Source organism: Polypterus senegalus, chromosome 12, assembly GCF_016835505.1.
Source record: "Polypterus senegalus isolate Bchr_013 chromosome 12, ASM1683550v1, whole genome shotgun sequence".
Lineage (NCBI taxonomy): Eukaryota > Metazoa > Chordata > Cladistia > Polypteriformes > Polypteridae > Polypterus > Polypterus senegalus.
In genome coordinates this window covers 53,705,951-53,725,102 of record NC_053165.1, presented here as the reverse complement: position 1 = coordinate 53,725,102, position 19,152 = coordinate 53,705,951, and the positions used below count along the sequence as shown (strand labels likewise).

The window sequence follows — 19,152 nt, the reverse complement described above, 5'->3', positions numbered from 1 at the left end:
TTGTGTAGAGACTGGCCAAAATGTGTGTGGAACATAAAAATATTTAGTGCATTAAAGTAACATAGCACGACTTTCATAGCACAATATCTTAATCATGTATTCAAACGTGTGAGAGAGGCATATCTTAATATGTTGTACCATGAAAGGCTGAAAACAAAGGCCATTAAAAACCAATGTCAAGACCTCAAGATTTGTAAATGCACCACCAGGGTGACAACATTCCATTCAAGAGCTCCACTTGAAAGAAAGACCAACTCTTTGTGCCATCACTGGTGGTCATGTGCCAATAGTGGACGATACACCCAGTAAGCCACGGTGGCCCAGATTAATATTACTGCTAAGAAGGATGATGGAAGCACATGATGTATCCTCAGATGTCTAGTGGGCAGATGATCCAGCAGGTGGCAAGGATGTCTGTATCTCTACACAGACACACAGTAAAACATTGTAAAGCTAAAAATGTTTGATAGGTGGCAGCACAGAGTCTAAAGCTAGAGAGAATGGAGAAGGCAAGTCCTACTCTAAGCTTAGGGATTTAAACAAACCCATCCATTGGCAAGACCACCCCACAAAAATGGTAAAAACCATTCAAAGCCTGTATGCATGTATGCAATGAGTGGTGAGAGGGATTTTCCTTTACTACTGTTTATTTGTACCTTTATGATCTCTTTGTATATTTAGCCTCCTTGGTCTTATTCCGAGTGTGGAGGTGGCCAGTTGGGTGTAACAGCTACAACATCTATACGTTATTGCACTTTTTATTTCACATGTCAACCAATAATACTGGCTGTGGTGCTTAGCAGGTTATCCTGCAGTCACTTTGATTCTGTGCATTTACCATCATTATGAAGAAGAAGCAGGTCATTGGCACCATGCTTCTATAAATTTGCTTCACCTAACTATAGTTTGAAAGCTTTAAAAAACCCAGCTTAATCTGAGCCTGTCCTGAACCGGGTATAAGGCAGGTGCCAGTCCATCTTAGGGCACAACAACATCAATTTAGAATTAGCAGTCAACCTAAAAATTAAACTGTTGATATGTGAGAAGAAAACTGAAATACCCAGAGAAATTCAATGCTACAAATTCTACAGAGGCAGTGATGGGGCTGAGAATCAAACTCCGACTTGCTTTGTTAGGCAAAGTGCTTGAGCAACATCAAACATTCAGCAATTTGAAAAACAATAAGCATTTAACATGTATATGATGATGTATAAGGTGAATATTGAGCATTTTACCAAGCATACCTCTAGAGAGAGAGAAGGGAGAGGTTGGGAGCATGTGCTAATAGCATGTTGCCGCACCCACCATACAACGAACCAGCACCACACTGGAACAGTGCAATGTTTATTTATTTTTTAACGGTGGCTGGAGTACCAATCCCCCGAATTTTCCCTGTAGGTTGGAGGACCTGCTTGCAGGGCTAGATGCAGTTTAACGCCATGTCCAGGATGAATCAATTACCGGTTTAGGTCCTTGCTCAAGGGCCCAACAGAGTAGATTCAAGAGAGTTTATGGAATTTGAACTGGCAACCTTCCGATTGCCAGCGCATCTCTAGCCTCAGAGCCACCACAAAGCTTTCCATAATCTTGACCCCCAAAGATCATGCTTTGTGCAAGATCAGAATTTAAGCCAATAGTTTAGACCAGTGTGATTTCCATTTGACAGAAATATTCTGCATTTTGAAATCTTGGCTGCAACATGCAGTATGGGCTGCAAAGATCTTAAATGGTAGAAACGTGATAATTAAATGATAATTTGTTTTTCTAACAATTCTCACTTCACAGTTAATAAAAGACCTTTAATAAACTTAAGCACCATGAGGGATTCTTAAAATCCAGCTCAACACTAAATAGTTTGGGGTATTATTTAGTCAAATTGCCAATTTCTTCTCAGTCATAGTCAATATCAGAGTGTTAATTACCTTTATAGGACATGAATGTTTTGAAAACTATCTGTTGTATGACTAAATAAGAGGTCATATCGGTCAACCTGATTTTCTTTTGTTTATTGAACTAAATCGAAGTTCTTGTTTCAGGATAGTCCTTTACACTGAGGATCAAAACGCACGTGGTCATAGAAGTAAACTGTATTGTAGTAGGCAGCATATCACCCTGAAGATAGACAGGACTGGGTGAGTGACTGACAGCGAAAAGTCACAAAGGTACGCTGAGCTTTGTATTCCATGAGCCCCTGGAACATTCGCTTTACACTTTATAAGGTTCAATTAGACTGACAGAGGCTCCGGAGGCATTAGATAAATAGAGCCTCGCAGAAGATAAGGGGGTATCATGGAGAGAGACACACCACACAACTTTGGAAAAGGATCATGAAAAGTGGAGGAGTGAATGCGACTTCAGAAACTATGCAAGAATAGCCATGGCTAATTTCAAAAACTACTACTTTACAAGACTTTATTGGATTAAAAAGAATCAGAGCGCAATTTCATGTTTCAGCCAGGGTTCCTCTTCTTGTTTTATATCTTTTTTGTGCCATTTATTTATGTTAATGATTTTTTTTTAAGTGCATTATTATTTATTTACACCACTTTAAATAAGTGAGTCGTCCTCTCCTTTCCTTGAAATGTCATATTTCAAAATCAAACACCTTATTTTGGCTGTCAGAGATAAGCAAACAACATTTATGAGGTAGCCTTGCATGTACGACTGCACAATAGGAAATTTGTCTTGTGTTTAAAAAGGCACTAATATGAAAATGGTATGCAATTAGTAAAGAAGCGTGGAGCAGGTCTTTTTTTTATCTATATGCCTAAATTATAAAAGAGAAAAAATCTATAGACTGTAGGTGCATAATTGCATATCTGCTGTAAGAAATGATCAGACACTCGGCACTGCATCACTTTGTCGAGTAGTTATTTCAAACATTTTTTTTTATTTCTACCCTAATGTCTTGTGTGCTATGCTCCATTTTTCATGATGAGTGCTTTGTATAATAATGAGGGCTTCAGTCCATAAGCTTGTTAACTCTTCTCTGTTCACATGAATATGCAATTTCACGTTCACTTATACAAAGCATGCACATTTACTGGTTTTGTTATTATTTGTAATCAAACCAGGTGCACTTCACATTCTTCTTTGTGAATATGCATTAAGAACAGATTCATTAGTATATAAAAAGGCATAAAAGGATAGGTCATGTAAAACACAATGGCCAGCTGGAAATTGGACACTTTTAATTTGAACCGGGGCAGAAGATGGTAGATTTTAGGAGCATGATGCTTATTTCTACACCCTGTGATGATTTCTTCAATAAAGCCAAGAACAGTGACATGATTACATAAAAGAAAGCACTTAAGAGTATAAGTTTTCGCTGCCTCATTCACCGCTGACACGTCTGCGTGCAGCTCCTGCCTCTGTAGATTTGTAATATATTCTCTGCTCGTTTTCTCAGCAAATGATAAACGATAAGGCCTTGTCACTAAAACTAGCCCAATGCTTAAAAAAAGAGAGAGATAAAGCCATCTGCTGCTTTAAAAGAAAATTGCAAAATGCAGCTGAAGCTTTGTCGGCTTCAAGTGCAGAGAAAAATCAATTTAAATGCACCTACTTATAGGACAGAAATGCTTTATGATCTGAAATTAAATGACCCATTAGATTTTGGTGTTTTTCTTCTGAATGCTGTTGTGGTGCGCAATCAGAAGAGCAGCAATATATCTTGGGGGCAGGCCATCGAGAAAATGTCGGTTTGGAAAAGGGGGGCTGGGGGGGTTTGGGTTAGCTGGTGGTTGGGGTTTCTCAGCCATAAAACAGCTTTATTGACTAAAGAATTTTACATGACCTGAGCACCTGCAGCATAACAATGAAACAATAACCTGGATGACACTTACTATTTTGATAGGTGAGGCTGGGTGGAAACTTGGAAGTGCTTTGCTCCATGCAGAGTTGTTCTTTTTGGAACTGAAATCCACACGATCTTCTGCATTTTGTGTCTTTGATGGAGTCCGTTCAGACACTTCTTCTGGCGAGTGGTACCTATGTCTTGAAGAGAAAACAAAATGATGCACTGGTTGCTGACATACTGTAACCATTGCTAGTTTTTAGTTCATTGTGTAATACGGCATTATATAGGGGTACGCTTGGGTTCTCTTGGGTACTGGAAACCATTAAGCGTGAGTCCTGCCTTTAAAATCCACTGATCTTGGATGGGACACCAGCCCATAACAGGGCCCACAAAAACTACATCATGAGTCAACCTAACAAACATATCTTTATCCGACTGCATAGTGAAAACACACGCAAACGGCAAATGGGCAGAAAGCTCAGCCCAGGTCTTTCAAATCCTGAGAGGCAGCAATGTAAAGTATTGCACCTCCACGTCACTTTATTTAAATGCAATTATTTATTGTTGTGCTGAATCGGCTTATTCCACTTGATAGAAGAATTCAAGCTTGGACAGGGTCATTGTCCATCACAGGGCCAACTCTCCTAATATAATATACATAAGTGCAATGGTTAGCACTGCTGCCTCCTGGATCCAGCATGCTGGATTTGAATCCCATGTCTGCTCATTTTCCATGTGATGTTTGTAAATGAACTCTCCATATCTGAGGGGGTTTCCTGCCACATTTCTAAAGATTTTGGTAGCCCCAGTGAATAAACACATGCAATGTATTTGGTGGCCTCTAAAGGGTTGGTTTGTGCCCTTTGCTATGAGGGTAGGCTCCAGTGCCCCATGAACCTTAATTGGATTATGCTTGTTTGAGAATGTTACGTTATATTATTTTATAGTATGTTTTTCAATAGATACATTGTAAAAATCTCTTAATCAAGTTTAGGTTTGGTGGGGCAATATAATCTATATAAATAAAATTGTAAGTTGTTTCTGTTTGGATGCCTGTCTGTTCACTAATGCTGCAAAAATGGCTTAAATGGTTTTCACGGGATTTTGTATGTTGCTTGCTGTCGGTCTGACTTAAAATACAGGCTTATACTGTATGTCAGGGACAGGGGTTATAAGGGGAGTGGGAGGACCCAAAAACTAGTGCAAACATAGGGACTACAATTCCCATCAGGAAGCAGGAGTGCTTTATGGCTGATTATGTCCTGCCAAGAAATGAACAGGTGATGATTTAACTGAGCTAAACCAGGTGAAGCACATACAAAATTAAACCAAAACAACTAAAAATAAGCCTAGCTACCAATTCCTAATGAGAGACAAGAATGGAAGTCAAAAAAACAAGTAAGAGGTCACACCAAACAAAACTCACAACTAGCACTATAATGAAACATTTTTTTAAGTACAGCTTTGTGCCTTCCCCCAGGTTTTCAAAAGATCTCAACATTTTAGAGTTGTGCAAGAGAAAGAAGCACTCCAGAGGAACCCTCAAATACTGTAATTCTGCAGTTAATTAGGAATTCTTCTTGTCAACTGCAATTGTAATGGCCTATTTTATGATCAGAAAGATTAGCATCAGAGCAGTAAATAATTACTGAAATGTTACAGAATAGTTCGGATAACTTGGTACCTAGGGTGCAAAGCCTACTGATGCTTATTTCCCAATATTTAAATTTTTTTTGTCTTTTCAGATGTTTGTCTTTGCAGATTGGATAACAAAATAAATCCCCAGCCAAACTTTTATCCTGTAATGCTGATAACCAGTGGTCACAATCCCAGAGGCCACATGCTTAGCAATGCAGGAAGTGGTGGCTATGTCGGCTCTCAAAAAGGCAATGAAGAAACACCTAAAAAGCAGCATTCAAGATGTTAAGAAATATCAAATCAATGCATGTGCACCCTAATTATGACAGATGGAGGAAATCATCCTTAGCACACACAAAGTTTTCTACTGGCTACAGTGTGTTCTCAGAGACCACAGGTACATATAGTGTTTTCTAATCAATTAATCTGTATAACAGTTTGGTTGTCTGGCTGGGTTACGATTTTTGTCTAAGAGTATGTCTTTTGTCTCATCGTGGGTTATCTTTAGCCATGTTGAATTTTCAAAACAAAGTTTTTTCATTTATTCAACTTAGCAACAATGGGTACTTCGGCTAATATAATATAACCCAGATCTAGAAAGAAGGATCAATGGCACATGTGCATCCATTATAAATTTATTGACCAAAACATTGCCTTTGTGGGTTATTTATGGTGTATTAGGTGGTTTTCCTCCCACAGCCTGGACAAGTGTTTGTGAGGATAATCAATAGTTCTAAACTAACCTACAATGGGTGACCGTGCTCTATGATGGAATGATGCCTGTCTAATTTTGGTCTCTATCTTGTGCCTGGGTGGATTTGTAGTCCTATGAGACTCTCATACTTGGAATAAGCAGGGACTGAAAATGCATTGACAGATACATAATACATTGCAATGAAAAATGACATTCCCCAATAATCTTAATCCATATTATGCGCTATAATATTATATTAATCCATCCATTATAGGATTTGCTTTATCCAGCTCAGTAATGAAGGGCCTGGAGCCACATTATAATATATCTGTCCATCTTTCAACCCACTTATCTAGTACAGTGTCACAGATACCATGTGTCTAATCTAGCAACTATAATATACATTATCATTCACAATATGTGGTTATTCCAATTCATAGTCTGATATGGCCAATAAGCCTGTCCCAGCAACATTGGGTGAAAGGCAGCAAACAACTCTAAACATAACAGCAGTCCATTATGGAGCTCACTCAAGCATAATTCTGCACACAAAGGGCCAGTCTGGAGCTGCCAATTAGCAGGACACAGGTGTCTTTAAGGATATGGGAGGAAAAACTCAGACGCATGGCGACTGTGCAGACAACTTATAGACAAAGGCCAAGCAAAGGGCACAAACGCAGGATGCTGTATTTGTGTGGCAGCAGGACTACTCATTGAAACATTCATGTAATATAATATACATCAAAATGTTGTTACATGCAAGGGTTATGCTCCTGAAAAACATCATGAATACGAAACAAACATACTGAAGCATTAATCCTACAATAAAGATGGGGTTAGGTTCCCACAAGACGCTAACTTGGGAGAGATAGAGATAGGTGGACAAACCAGCCCTCTTCTTCCATCCCTTGACACTCAGTAAAGATCCTTTTGCAGGTTCATTTATGGAAATCTTGTTAACGGTTTTTACTTCCTCTCTGGTTAAATTCAATTGTCTTCTCGGCACTCTGCCAAAGGCCGCAAGCGACCGCAGTGGGTCTGCTCCAAGGAGATCAGTAAACCATCCAGTCGGTACTAGCGGTAAGTAATGTATACAAAGGGCAGAGACTTAATCATTGTGAGTTTATGACATGCACTTACTGGGAATTCCACATTCATGGGGAAAAAATTCAAGCCCCAGTCCCCACCGCTAATGGAGATCAACAGCTTACCCACAACATTCAGTACCAGGTAGACATATGTTGATCCATTTGGTGTAGTGTGAGGCCACGGCCATCTAAGAGCCTGTTATTGCTCAGTCTCACATGTTGCTCATGCGCCATAGGCCTACATGACTTTACTACATGCATTATAAAATACATTCCAATAGATGGTGCACTGCAGATGTTAATGCAGAAGTCCATGTTGATTACTTAGATTTTAACCATTTAAAAATCTAAATGAGGAGTGCAACTAGTAATATAATTTAGCTAATTCTACCTAAATTATAATTAGAATAGAAAGAAATTTAAATAATTTTCTTCATGGACTAAATTTTTATTTAAATCTTGCTTTTTTATAAACGAGAGATAAGAGACTACACACGGCTTTAGGTGCTAAAATTAGTGCTAAACATCTTTCCTGAATACGTAACAGTGTGGGATCCAATGACATAATGACACAACCTTGAATAAAGAGATTTTAAACACAAAAGGATTGCAATTAAAGAGAGGACTGTTCAGAATGAGAATCAGTGTTATTGGTCAGGAGCTGATGGAATGTTTCCCGTCAGATGCATTTAGAATTTGGGAGCTTGCTTACTCTTGGAGCTATAAGGGAGCTGTAAGCCACACTTTCTAAACTCAAGATGAAGGGAATTTTTTCCATGAGAAAAACTGTAGCACAAGTGACAAGATAAAGAAAGTGCAAGGAGTCTGCCTACCTGCTGTCATTGCTCAGCGAACGATAGGTAGGACTCTCTGAATCAGAGCCCTGGCAGCGATGCCTCCGGCTTGGCCGGCCTCGAGACCTAGCATGAAGAAGACAGGGAATCAGAAGAACATGAGTGCAGCAAATCTTAAAGCAAAAAAAAAAATAAAAATGAAGAACATCTCTCTCTCTCTCTCTCTCTCTCTCTGTATATACACATATATAACCATGAGCACTATATATATATACACATATATAACCAGGAGCACTTTACACATTTATTTGATCACAGTTCACTCAGTCTGGGCTTTCTCACAAGAAGATTGTCTTTAGGGGAATAAACTGACAGTACAATGTCTCTTCTTGTAGGCTGCAGAAATGGAGTGGACTGTCTTGTCTTCTGCACATCTGAGGTGAAGACAAAATTCAAAAGGTACACCAATTCCAAGAATGTCTGAAAGTCTTCTGTTGCCGCTATATTTCTGGCCATTAAAGTACTATATAAATACAATTCACACCAATAGTGGTCTGGTCACTGTGGATAGGTAGGCTGTTATTATTTACTTATTTGGCTGATGCCTTTATCCAAGCCGGCTTATAGCGTCTGAGATACAACTGATTACATTTCTTTTGTGCTTTGCAATTTGAGGACAGATAGGTGAGTGACTTGCGGATAAATCTGAACCCACCACCTCAGGGTTTAAAGTCCCAAACATAAACCACTATGCCACACTGCCTGTCTAAAGAATTTCCTGTGTGTCACAATCATTTTGAATTTAGAAATAAAGCCACCTAGAGCTTTAAAAAAAAACAACATTGATTTGAATGCAGACACGTTAGTTATTAACGAACCAAAGGAGCTTCATGGGGCTTGCATTTGTAAAGATGGCCTTGTTCAGGCTAAAGATGACTAACTTAAGATAATGTAGTCTTATGGTGACAGAATGTTTCAGCTTCCACTCCTTCCCTCTGATGTAGTAAGATCAGGTGACATGGACACCGTGTGACAGGTTTCTGCCTGAAATTGTACACTAAGCAGCAGTATTTCCTACCTTTTTCTGTGTTTTCTTTCACTTTTCCTTTTACTTTTAGGACTCGTAGAACTAAATAAAAGAAACAATATGGCTTTTTAACAATCATTCTTAAGTTATTTGAAGTGCAAAATTGCAAATCCATAAAAAGAAAGGCAAGAATTGCTCTGTTGGTACTCACCTGTGTCTTCTCTTTTTTGAGGCCAACCTGCAGTAAGAGAAAAATATTTTCTTGAGTTACAAAAATGACATATTACCTAGCAAGAATTACAGTTTGCTTTAGCATTTAGCATTACAACTAAGTTTTTTTCTTTTCTGTGAATTACCCTAATTTGGTACCTTATGGGAATATTCACTGTGTGAAACAGGCACATTTAAACTGCAGGAGAAATGTATGAAGATGAAAGCTCTGTAAACCCATACTGTGCTTGTAAAGGATGGCTGTAATTTCAATAAAAGCATTAGGAATGTATTGGCACAGTGCTGTAACTGACTACTATTCATGAATTCTCTCATTTTTATATCATTATATTGTCAAATGTATATATTATGTCAGAGGAGGCATGCCTTCCAGGCAGGATGGTGGGTTACCCCTTACCCAGCTGACAGGCCATTATAACTGATGGGCAGTGGGAGACAGCCTCTTGGGGCCAGGAATTTTCCCAGTGCATTTAGTTGCAGCATCTTTCTGTTCGAGTTCCCTTTGGGCAAGCAAATCATTTATGGGAGATGCAGTTTTGTTGAGGTCCTTGGGTGCCATTAAAACATAGGCTCCCCTATCCTGTAGATGTTTCTGTCTGACCTTGAAGTGCTTCCTGGAGGCTAGAGTTTTAATCAACACTGAGACCAAGGAACTTGGAATAGGGAAACCAAGGAGACCTTTCTGCAAGCAGAGCTCGGCTATGCTCTAAGTGTCCTGGTGGAAGTAGTGACATGGGGGTGGAACTGGTCTTGGAATAACTGTTCACCTCATCCCGGTTTGAGTCAACAAAAGGGGAAAGAGGCACAAAATGGTGCAGGAAGAATTAAGAGTTGCAGTAGAGGAAAAGAGGTTCTATACAGTTGTTGGTGTGGAGCAGGCTGTGGGCCAGAAGGTGGCGTGGACAGACTCATGCAAGTTGGTGCAGGCAGTGTATGACATCTTGGCCAGTTCATCTAATCCCTTTAGGTGGGTCAAAGCGGAGTGTTCAGTTTGTTCACAATGCCCTAGCAGAGGGACACTGGAGCACATCTTGAGCTTCTGCCTAAAAGCTTTAGGGCAAGGCTGGTACACATGGTGCCATATTCAGGAATTGAAACCCCTTGCAAAAGCTATATGCAGGGGAATTAACAGCAGACAAAAACTTCTCTAACCACACAGAAATTTATGTGAAACTTTGTGAAGGCTGGAAAGTATCCGTGAGTAAGAATCAGGAAGCCAGAGGTAGTCTGGGCAACTGTTTAGGATTGGTAGCTCTCTGTGGACTCGAGCATGTTCCCTCTGCTTCCATAAGACTAGACATCCTGCTCATCTCAGAAACAACTAAAAATATTGGTTTTTGAAGCTGACAGTCCCATTGGAGGCCCAAGAGAGGAAGAGGGCCAAGTAAAAAGATCTTGTGCTGGACTGCCATAGGCAAGGCTGGGAGATCAGGTGTATGCCCATCGAGGTTGGCTGCATGAGCTTTACTCAGCACTCAATCTATAGAGCCTTCATTATTCTAGGCATCACCGGAGAGAGGAGGTGAAGAGCCATCAAGAACATCACAGAGGCAGCAGATAGGGCCTTGAGATGGTTCTGGATCAGGAGAAGAGTCTATGGGGGTTGGGGACATGGTTGGGTCACCTGGGTGAGGGTGTCTAAGGGTGAAAAAAATGATGGTACCATTTAACATCATTGATGATGTGCTCATGAGCATCAATAGATGTATCTGCTGTACATATCTGTACAAGAAGTACTCCCAGGATCAGCTTGAAAAGAAGCTCTTCTGACTCAGCCAGGTGAGACAGAACTGGGCAAGAAGTTGTAGTGCATTAGAATTTTGAAGGAAGAAAGAGGAGTTTTGTGTGGTGAAGAAAAAGCCTGGAAAAGGTATTTATGAAAAATATAATCTTTTTAGTCCTGGAACTCCTGTTTGTGGAAGATGTGTTTGGAGTTTAGGATGTCTACCCCCCATCTGCAATTATTAAATGGTTTTGTTCCTTTGTCTATGAAATATTACCATTGCTGCATTTTCTAAGCATTTTATGATTGTGAAAAGTATTTAATAATGATATTTTTCTGATTTGTTAAAATGTCGAAAGCTAGGCTATACTATTGTACCCTGTATTGCACTCTTACACTTTTGATACTGTTTTTCTGCAAAAACTGCATATTTTCATTGCACTCTAAAGCATAATAATAATAACCATTACTGTCATTTTAATTTTGTTTAATTTTGCCAGCTACTGCACAAAATTAATGATTTCAAAACACAATCATCCATCCATTATCCAACCCGCTATATCTGTGATTATAATATCTATTAAAGTTGTCATAAAGTACAAAGATTGGCCAATAAATTTTGTTAAGACTTCTGGTAGTAGTCAGTAAAAGGGTTTTGTGTTAAAAGAAAAAAAACTATGGCATTTATATAGTCAATACTTCACTGTATGAATATATCTTTATAAAAGATCATAAAGATTATTTTATTTGTAAACTCCATAATGCATAAAATATTTATGAGGGCAATTCAAGCAAATCTCACAATGTGTCCAACCAATTAGGCATGAGGAGTGTAACAGAGTTTGTGTTTTTAAACTGTAAATGCAAAACTAGTCCCTATTTTTAGGACTCCAATTCATCCATTAGACATTGAGGTGAGTCAGAGCCTGTTATCGGCACTGGGTACAAGGTGGTGGCTCACCAGAATAGAGGACCAGTTCATCACACGCCATACTCATAATGAGCCGTCATGGCTGCCAGTTCAACTTATCTGTACACACCCACACTGCAGCTGTTCAGATTTACTAGCTAACTTAATGCTGTAACACTAGGGGTCCCAGTGTAAACTGAAAGGGATAGGTGGTGGGCTTGGAGCCTCCTCATAGACACTGACCCACTCTTTTAAAATACGACATCCCAGTATAAGATGGGCTGCGGTACAACTTTATGCAGAGTTGTCCTCTCAGTGGGAGGTGTTTCCAAATTTCTACCTGCACCTTTGAAACACTGCATCTGAGTTATGTTCAGATATTTGAACATCTGCCACACAATACTATCCTTGTCTCACACCCTAACACTAACCCTTTGTCTTTCAGAAAATCAATTGTACGAACCTATTGAAGATGCTGTTAGGGACTATTGCTTTGCCAGTGACCATAAATAAAAAAAAAAACAACAGTGTCTATACACTGTGACTTAATGCTTGGCCAAGATGTATTTATATTTTTGCAGGTATCCAAATGTTAGATTTGAGAATTATAAGTGTATGGAAAAGGAGTAGGTCTGTGATGAAAAAAGGTTCAGATGTAAGGCTCCAGCACTGCTACTGTGTTGATTTATTTTATAAAACATTTTCATCTGTCCTTGTGTAAAATGCATATCTTATATAATTATATGTGCAATATGTAAAAAAAAGTGCTTTAATTAAAATGAACACTTTATATAAAATAAATGACTACATGCAAAATATACGACGGTAAAAAGGAAGAACAATCAATTAAAAACTTTGCCATCTAGTGAAAGTATCAAAATGTGTTACTGATGCACAGAACAATATTAAAATCATTAGCTTACCTGTTCCTTTTTCTTTTTTTTGAACTCTTCTTTTTCTTTTTCCTTAAAGGCGATGGACTGTAAGATGGAGAGCTAATAATAAAATAGGAGAGACAAATGGAAAACACTAAATAAATACATAGGTAGAGATTGTCTAAAGCAAAAGTAGTCAATGTAGCTCACAAATAACACCTCCTACAATCATTTCTTTAGTCTATATGTACGATAAAAGCAAAATAGTATGAAAACAGATAACCTACTGTGGCTCAGTACCCTCCATTCCACCTAATGATCTTATTTTAAATCTAGCAATTGTAAAACTGAAAATCTGCTCATTGCAAAATGTTCTGGAACAGGTGATACATAGTAACTTCTTGCTATACAAGCACACTTTCCTCCTTTATTTAGCATTTTATATTTTAATGTTGATATCACAGAGATGTTATAAAGTTCACAAATAAATCCTCCTGCAATCTTATTTAGTTTATATTTACAATAAAGGCAAAATATCAGAACAGATCACATACTGTGGTTCAGTGTACACATGTGTGTGCATATATATATATATATATATATATATATATATATATATATATATATATATATATATATATAAACACTGTATATACACATACACACATGTTGCACGCCATGTATCCTTTTTAATTTCTTTTGTATTGTGTTACCATTAGCTGTTCTGAGAAGACATGCAAGTAATCCTTCATTGTATTTATTACATTGTATTTATTACATTTTGTTGTACTATATGTAACAGGACAATAACATTGACTTGAGTAGGTCGGTGTGAATATGAAGACATCAGCTCAAGGCTGAATACTGTCTTTGAGGAGATGGACATGCTTGAGGCTAGCAGTACAACTAATGGGCTAATACATCTGGAAGAGAATGGTTTTATTTTTACACCTATGAACTATGTGACTATTCTAAGCTAGCAACTGTACCAACAGTTCAGTGAGTTAAGTGTGATGAATACAGCATGTAGGCTCTAGCTATTGGCTGCAGTGAAAGGGTGAATCATGGCGCAACACATGTATAATACATGGATAAAAATATCAAATGATCTCAGACTGGAGGTTTACTGGAGATGAACAGTGAGGGTTTACTATAGGGGAAAATTCCAGGACAAGAAGTTGCCCCCTAGTCATTGATGAATCCAAACTAACATCACACACAAAAAAAATGCTGACCTCCTTCTTCTCTTGCGTTCAGACTTCTTCTTTTTTTTTCTCTTATGTGCAGGAGGAGGTGAAAGATCCTTATCAAAGGAAGGGCTAGTTTGAGAAGAAAAAAAAAAGCAATAACCTTTATTAGTGATGGAATGCAACAGACTTAAAAAAATAATACCAAAGAACAGCTCTTAAAACTCAATGAAGTGAAAAACAAAAGCTATGCTATGTCTATTAGAACAATAAAAGTGGATGAGATGAAAGATCACAGGGTTTGTGTAGCGCACAGAGGTACAGCAAAGGAATGCTACCTCTGCCGTACTTCTGGTACTTTATTTACCTTAATAGGTTGGACAGACACACTCTTTTGCAAAAGTAAAAACAGGAATGTTGTTAATGTATGACACATGCAATGCTGGGGCTTGGAAAGTAAAAAATGCAGACCTCAGGTTTTAACACTTGTAGTACATCATCTATTGCATTGCCTGTATCAATGTATGTAGTAATAAAATGCATTGCAATTGCCATTCCAACAGATTTGTGGTAATAATATACTTTAATACAAAGGTTTGTGATGTGGCATTTGTTGGAATGACAATTGCAATGCATATATGCCTGTTATATGCCATTTGTAATGGACTCGTAAAAGCAATGTTAATAATTGTGATGTGCCATCTTCTGGAAAGACCAAGACATAGTAACCAGATGGACACACGCATACATAGCCATGTATCCATTTGATAAAGGTGGATTACAAACATGAGGCTTTTTTTGGTAGAATTTGCCAAATTCTCTTTAATAAACAAGGACTTGATTGTTTTTCTTGTTCTTTAGAGTTCTACAAAAATCATACTTGCATATACTGTAGATAGTACAGTGAATTTATTAAAAATTGTGTATTATAAACACACATATATACACACAATGTGCATATATACTCTCTCTCTCTCTCTCTCTCTATATATATATATATATATATATATATATATATATATATATTGTGGCGGACCCGGTAGGGCTGCCCTTTCACTACATGTTCACGGGGAGCAGCCCTGGACAATGCAATACCTCACCCTGGATGCTGGATGGCTGCCCCCCTGGGTTGAAGCGGTGCCTCAGCTTCCCACAGTGCTCTATAGGGGATGGAGTTCTCCACAGGGGGTGCTGCAGCAGGAGCAGCTGGCCCTTTTTGGGCACTGGTTTCATCACACCTGGAAGTGCAGCTGGATGTTGGCAATCATCCGAGTCAGAATGAGGTGAACTAAGCTTGGTGAGGAGAGGTGGTGGAAGAAGAGAGTGTTTTGGTGGTATAGTTTTGTGCTTGAGACTGTTGTGGCTGGGGGTATTACAGGGAAGACATGCCCTCCAGCTGAACAGAAATAAAAAAATTCTTTATTTTATACGTGCCTCCCGCGTCAAATCTGTGTCGGGTCGGGCACAATATAGTGCCTTTTGTTACAATATATAATGTGGAAGTCCAGCCCCGGACACAGACAGGCAGACACTGATGGTTTCAACACACAAGTTTATTTACAGCTATTTACAAGTGTCCTGTATAAGCAATGTGCCCCTGCACCAATCACCCTCTTTAAGTTCAGGCCTTCCAACAGTCCTTTCTTCACTGCCTCCACTCCTCTCCTCCGAGCTCTGTCCTCTTCCTCCCAACTCCAGCTGATGACTGGATGGAGGCAGCCTCTTTTATTCCCACCCAGGTGCTCCAGGTGCTCTTTGATTAACTTCCTGCAGCAGTTCCGCCATACCAGAAGCAGTCCGGGTGTCCCTGGTATTCCTTCCGCCAGCACCTCTGGGTGTGACAGAAATGCTGGCGTCCAGAGCTCCTTAATCATCCAGGCGCCCCCTGGCAGTGGCCACGGGCCCCTTTTGGGTTGAGCTTCCATGCTCAATTCCCGTGGCCCCCATACCAACCAAGGTGGCTGCCCTCTTGTGGTCCGAGGGAGGGACAGTCCATCTACTGGTCCTTCCAAGCGTCGCGGCTGCCGACCACCACAATATATATATATATATATATATATATATATATATATATATATATATATATATATATAGTTGCAGATGTCTGGCGAGAGACTAGAGGAGACCAAGTGGGGGCGACCACCCTGGTGACTTTGGTGGTCACCGCCAGGGGGCGCCCCAATGCCTTGGGGACCCTGGACCTCAGCACTTCCGCCACACCCGGAATTGCTCGGGGGAAGACGAGCAGGGACACCTGGAGTGCTTCCGGGGATGCAGCCGGCACTTCCGCCACACTGGGGCGTGTCGGTGGGAGATTGCCGGAACACACCTGGAGCACATCCGGGTGCTTATAAAAGGGGCCGCCTCCCTTCATTCAAGGCTTAAGTCGGGTGGAAGAAGGACGAAGCTGGAAAGCGAGGAATGGAGGCGGCCTGAAGAGACAAGGCAAGAGTGTGAGGCCTGGACTTTGGGGGAGTTTGGGATTGTGTTGCATTTAACTTGTAAATAGTAGTCTGTAAATATACTTGTGGTGGTGATTTACAACATGTCTGCCTATCTGTGTACGGGGCTCGTTCCACAATATATATTGTCACAAGAACGAGACATTGACAGATAAAGAGTTGGGGCAGCCACCCGTATATTGTGGTATCCTGGCTGCAAAAGTCGTTTTCTTTCAGTAAAATACAGAGCACTGAAGTGCACACAACCGAGTCCAAAACAAGACTAAAGAAACAAAGGAAAAGGGGCAGGTTTTAAAGGGGGAGACAGGAAGTGAGGTCGTATGGATCCGGCACGTGGTCTTCCACCATTGGCTCGTAGCGGAGGTGACATCAGAGGGACTGGAGCTGGTGTGGCCGACTTCCATTGGCTCAGTCCCGGAAGTGATGTCAGGTGATCCAGGTGAAATCCCCCGGGGATGGTCTACAGGCAAGGGAGAAAAAGAGTCAGTGCACTCTGCCACACCCCGGCATGCCTCCGAACTGCCTTCACTCAAGCCCTTTAGCTGCCTCCCATGCGCACGTGTGTGACAATATATATATATATAGAGAGAGAGTGATATATAAAGTTTCCGGTCCTGCCTGCATTATTCAGCCGTGACCACTCACTCCACACCGTTTTCCCAATCGTTACTCCTCTCTCCGCACCACCCAGTGACACTTTCAGTGCTAACTTGCCCTTCAACGCTTATGGGGCTTGAACCTAGGATGTCAGCTGGTTCGCTTACTTGACAGGGTGAAGATTGGAGTATTACATTCATATATAGTATATGTATTTGTCAGTCTAGGTTGGCTCCACGCTTCCTGGTTTCTTCCGGAAGCCTCTTCATGTTGTAACCAGAATGAGGCAGCACTAAGCCCTAAACCACAGACACTAACTCCCCAGGCACACTTATGCTCCAATAAAGGGTTTTATTGAACCCCAAAACCTTCTTTACATGAATAAAAAAAACGCACCAAGCACAATCCTCCTTCCTCCTCCAAGACTGTTGCCCAATGCCTCCCGACTCTGACTCGGTCACTTTTCCACTGCCTCCTCTGTTCCTCCTTACAAGCTCCGTCCAACTTCCACCCGACCTGTCTCTGACTTGGCAATCTGAGGCAGGCAGCTCCTTTAATCTTCCACCTGGTAGTGGAAGTCTTTTGTACACATGGTCCAAAAACACTTCTGGGTGAGACAGAAACCACATGAAATAGGGTTCCCCAGTCCTTGCAGCATACCCTGGCATTCCCCACTGATCCAAAAGAACTGACTCGAAGAACTCCATGTCCCATGCTGCCCTGTGGGAATCTGAGGCACCACTGCAACCCAGGGGGTTACCATCTACTGCTCCGGCAGAGACTATGCCCTGTGTTTGCTCTCTCCCCCTGTTCTTCTGGCTAATGGGCATTCCAGCTGGCTAAGGCTGCCAGCTGTCCCTTACAACATATACAGATTAATCTATTTGATAATGAAGCTGTGATTAGTAGTATGTATAGTATTAAGAGAGATAGAATTTTAGGTGTCTTGAACAGTAATTCTGCACAGCTACTAAACATATGGAGCCTTTCCAATGGCTAAATTACATCAAGAAGGAGTTTAACCATTTAATGCATTCCCTATGTTCACCCCTTTTTGAAATAAACTGCATAAGTAGGATACATTTAATAAAGAAGTCAATAATAAAGTTCAACAAGCTTGGTTTACAACAGTCACAATAGTGTGGCAGGTGATGGGATGGGTGCTTATTTCCACCTATGTAATTCCATTACAGGCCACATCATGTCAAATGCAAGAACCTTCTCTGGATGGGATGCCAGTCTACACAAAATTCATTCACAATCAAGGTCACAAGCTCACACAAATAAATCTAAAAAGCCTACCTTTGGAAATGGAAGGAATATGATGTACCATGAAAAGACCTACAGATTCAGGAAGAATGAATAAACTCAGTCTGTCCAGAACTGGCACGCAGATACCCAGAGGTGAGGCAGCAATGCTATCCTTAATTCTTCACCTTGTTTAGCTTCTGTAGAATTTAAAAGAACTACATTTTCTTCAGAAAGCCAACTCAACCTTTTCTTTTTTTTTTTTTTAAAGATCGAAGCGGTCTATTTACTCTGTTCAATTTTCAGTCTGTTCAGTTTCTTGCTAAATGGCAGCCCTGTTGTTATGAATAGAAGTGTACATGACAAGTATTAATGAATACTTTAGCATGCACAACAGAGTCTGCCTAGTAGAAATTCACTGCTTTTAAAGTATTTAAAGTCACACTGAAAAGACGAAAAGCGAGTGGCAATTGGGACAAAACAAATGGATTTTTGTTAAAAGCAGAAACATCACATTTACATGTAAAATCTACTTCATGTGGGCTTCTGTGACTTTTGCCTATAGTACTGCTCAAGTTTCTAACATATAATCATTCTTTTATTTTATGAACAATTACTACAAAACTTAATCTAGATTCCTCCTTTAACTGTAGGTTTTTCATCTTAATGGACATCAACTGGCAATTCTAAACTGGCCCATTGTAATCGAGGGCGTGTACCCATGCCATCTCCGCTTGGTAGCAAAAATACATTCAGAAAATGGATCAAGAAGTAAATTCTTAAAGATAAAATTACTTGAAATTCCACAACTTAGAAAATATTTTGGGCTCAGAAAACATGTCAATATTTTTAGAATTTTTTCTTCCTGTTGTGAGGATG

At 40.0% G+C, this 19,152-nt stretch overlaps 1 protein-coding gene across 1 annotated transcript in view; it reads right to left on the bottom strand.

Moving 5' to 3' along the window:
- Nucleotides 1–19,152, bottom strand: part of srrm4 (serine/arginine repetitive matrix 4) — a 162,749-nt gene that overhangs the window by 25,794 nt on the left and 117,803 nt on the right. Inside the window, exons 3-8 of the mRNA XM_039771315.1 lie at nucleotides 14,015–14,098; nucleotides 12,828–12,899; nucleotides 9,252–9,278; nucleotides 9,092–9,142; nucleotides 8,053–8,139; nucleotides 3,846–3,996 (exon numbers count right to left, since the gene is read on the bottom strand). Coding sequence (XP_039627249.1) covers nucleotides 3,846–3,996; nucleotides 8,053–8,139; nucleotides 9,092–9,142; nucleotides 9,252–9,278; nucleotides 12,828–12,899; nucleotides 14,015–14,098 — 472 coding nt within the window. The remainder of the gene's footprint in view (nucleotides 1–3,845; nucleotides 3,997–8,052; nucleotides 8,140–9,091; nucleotides 9,143–9,251; nucleotides 9,279–12,827; nucleotides 12,900–14,014; nucleotides 14,099–19,152) is intronic.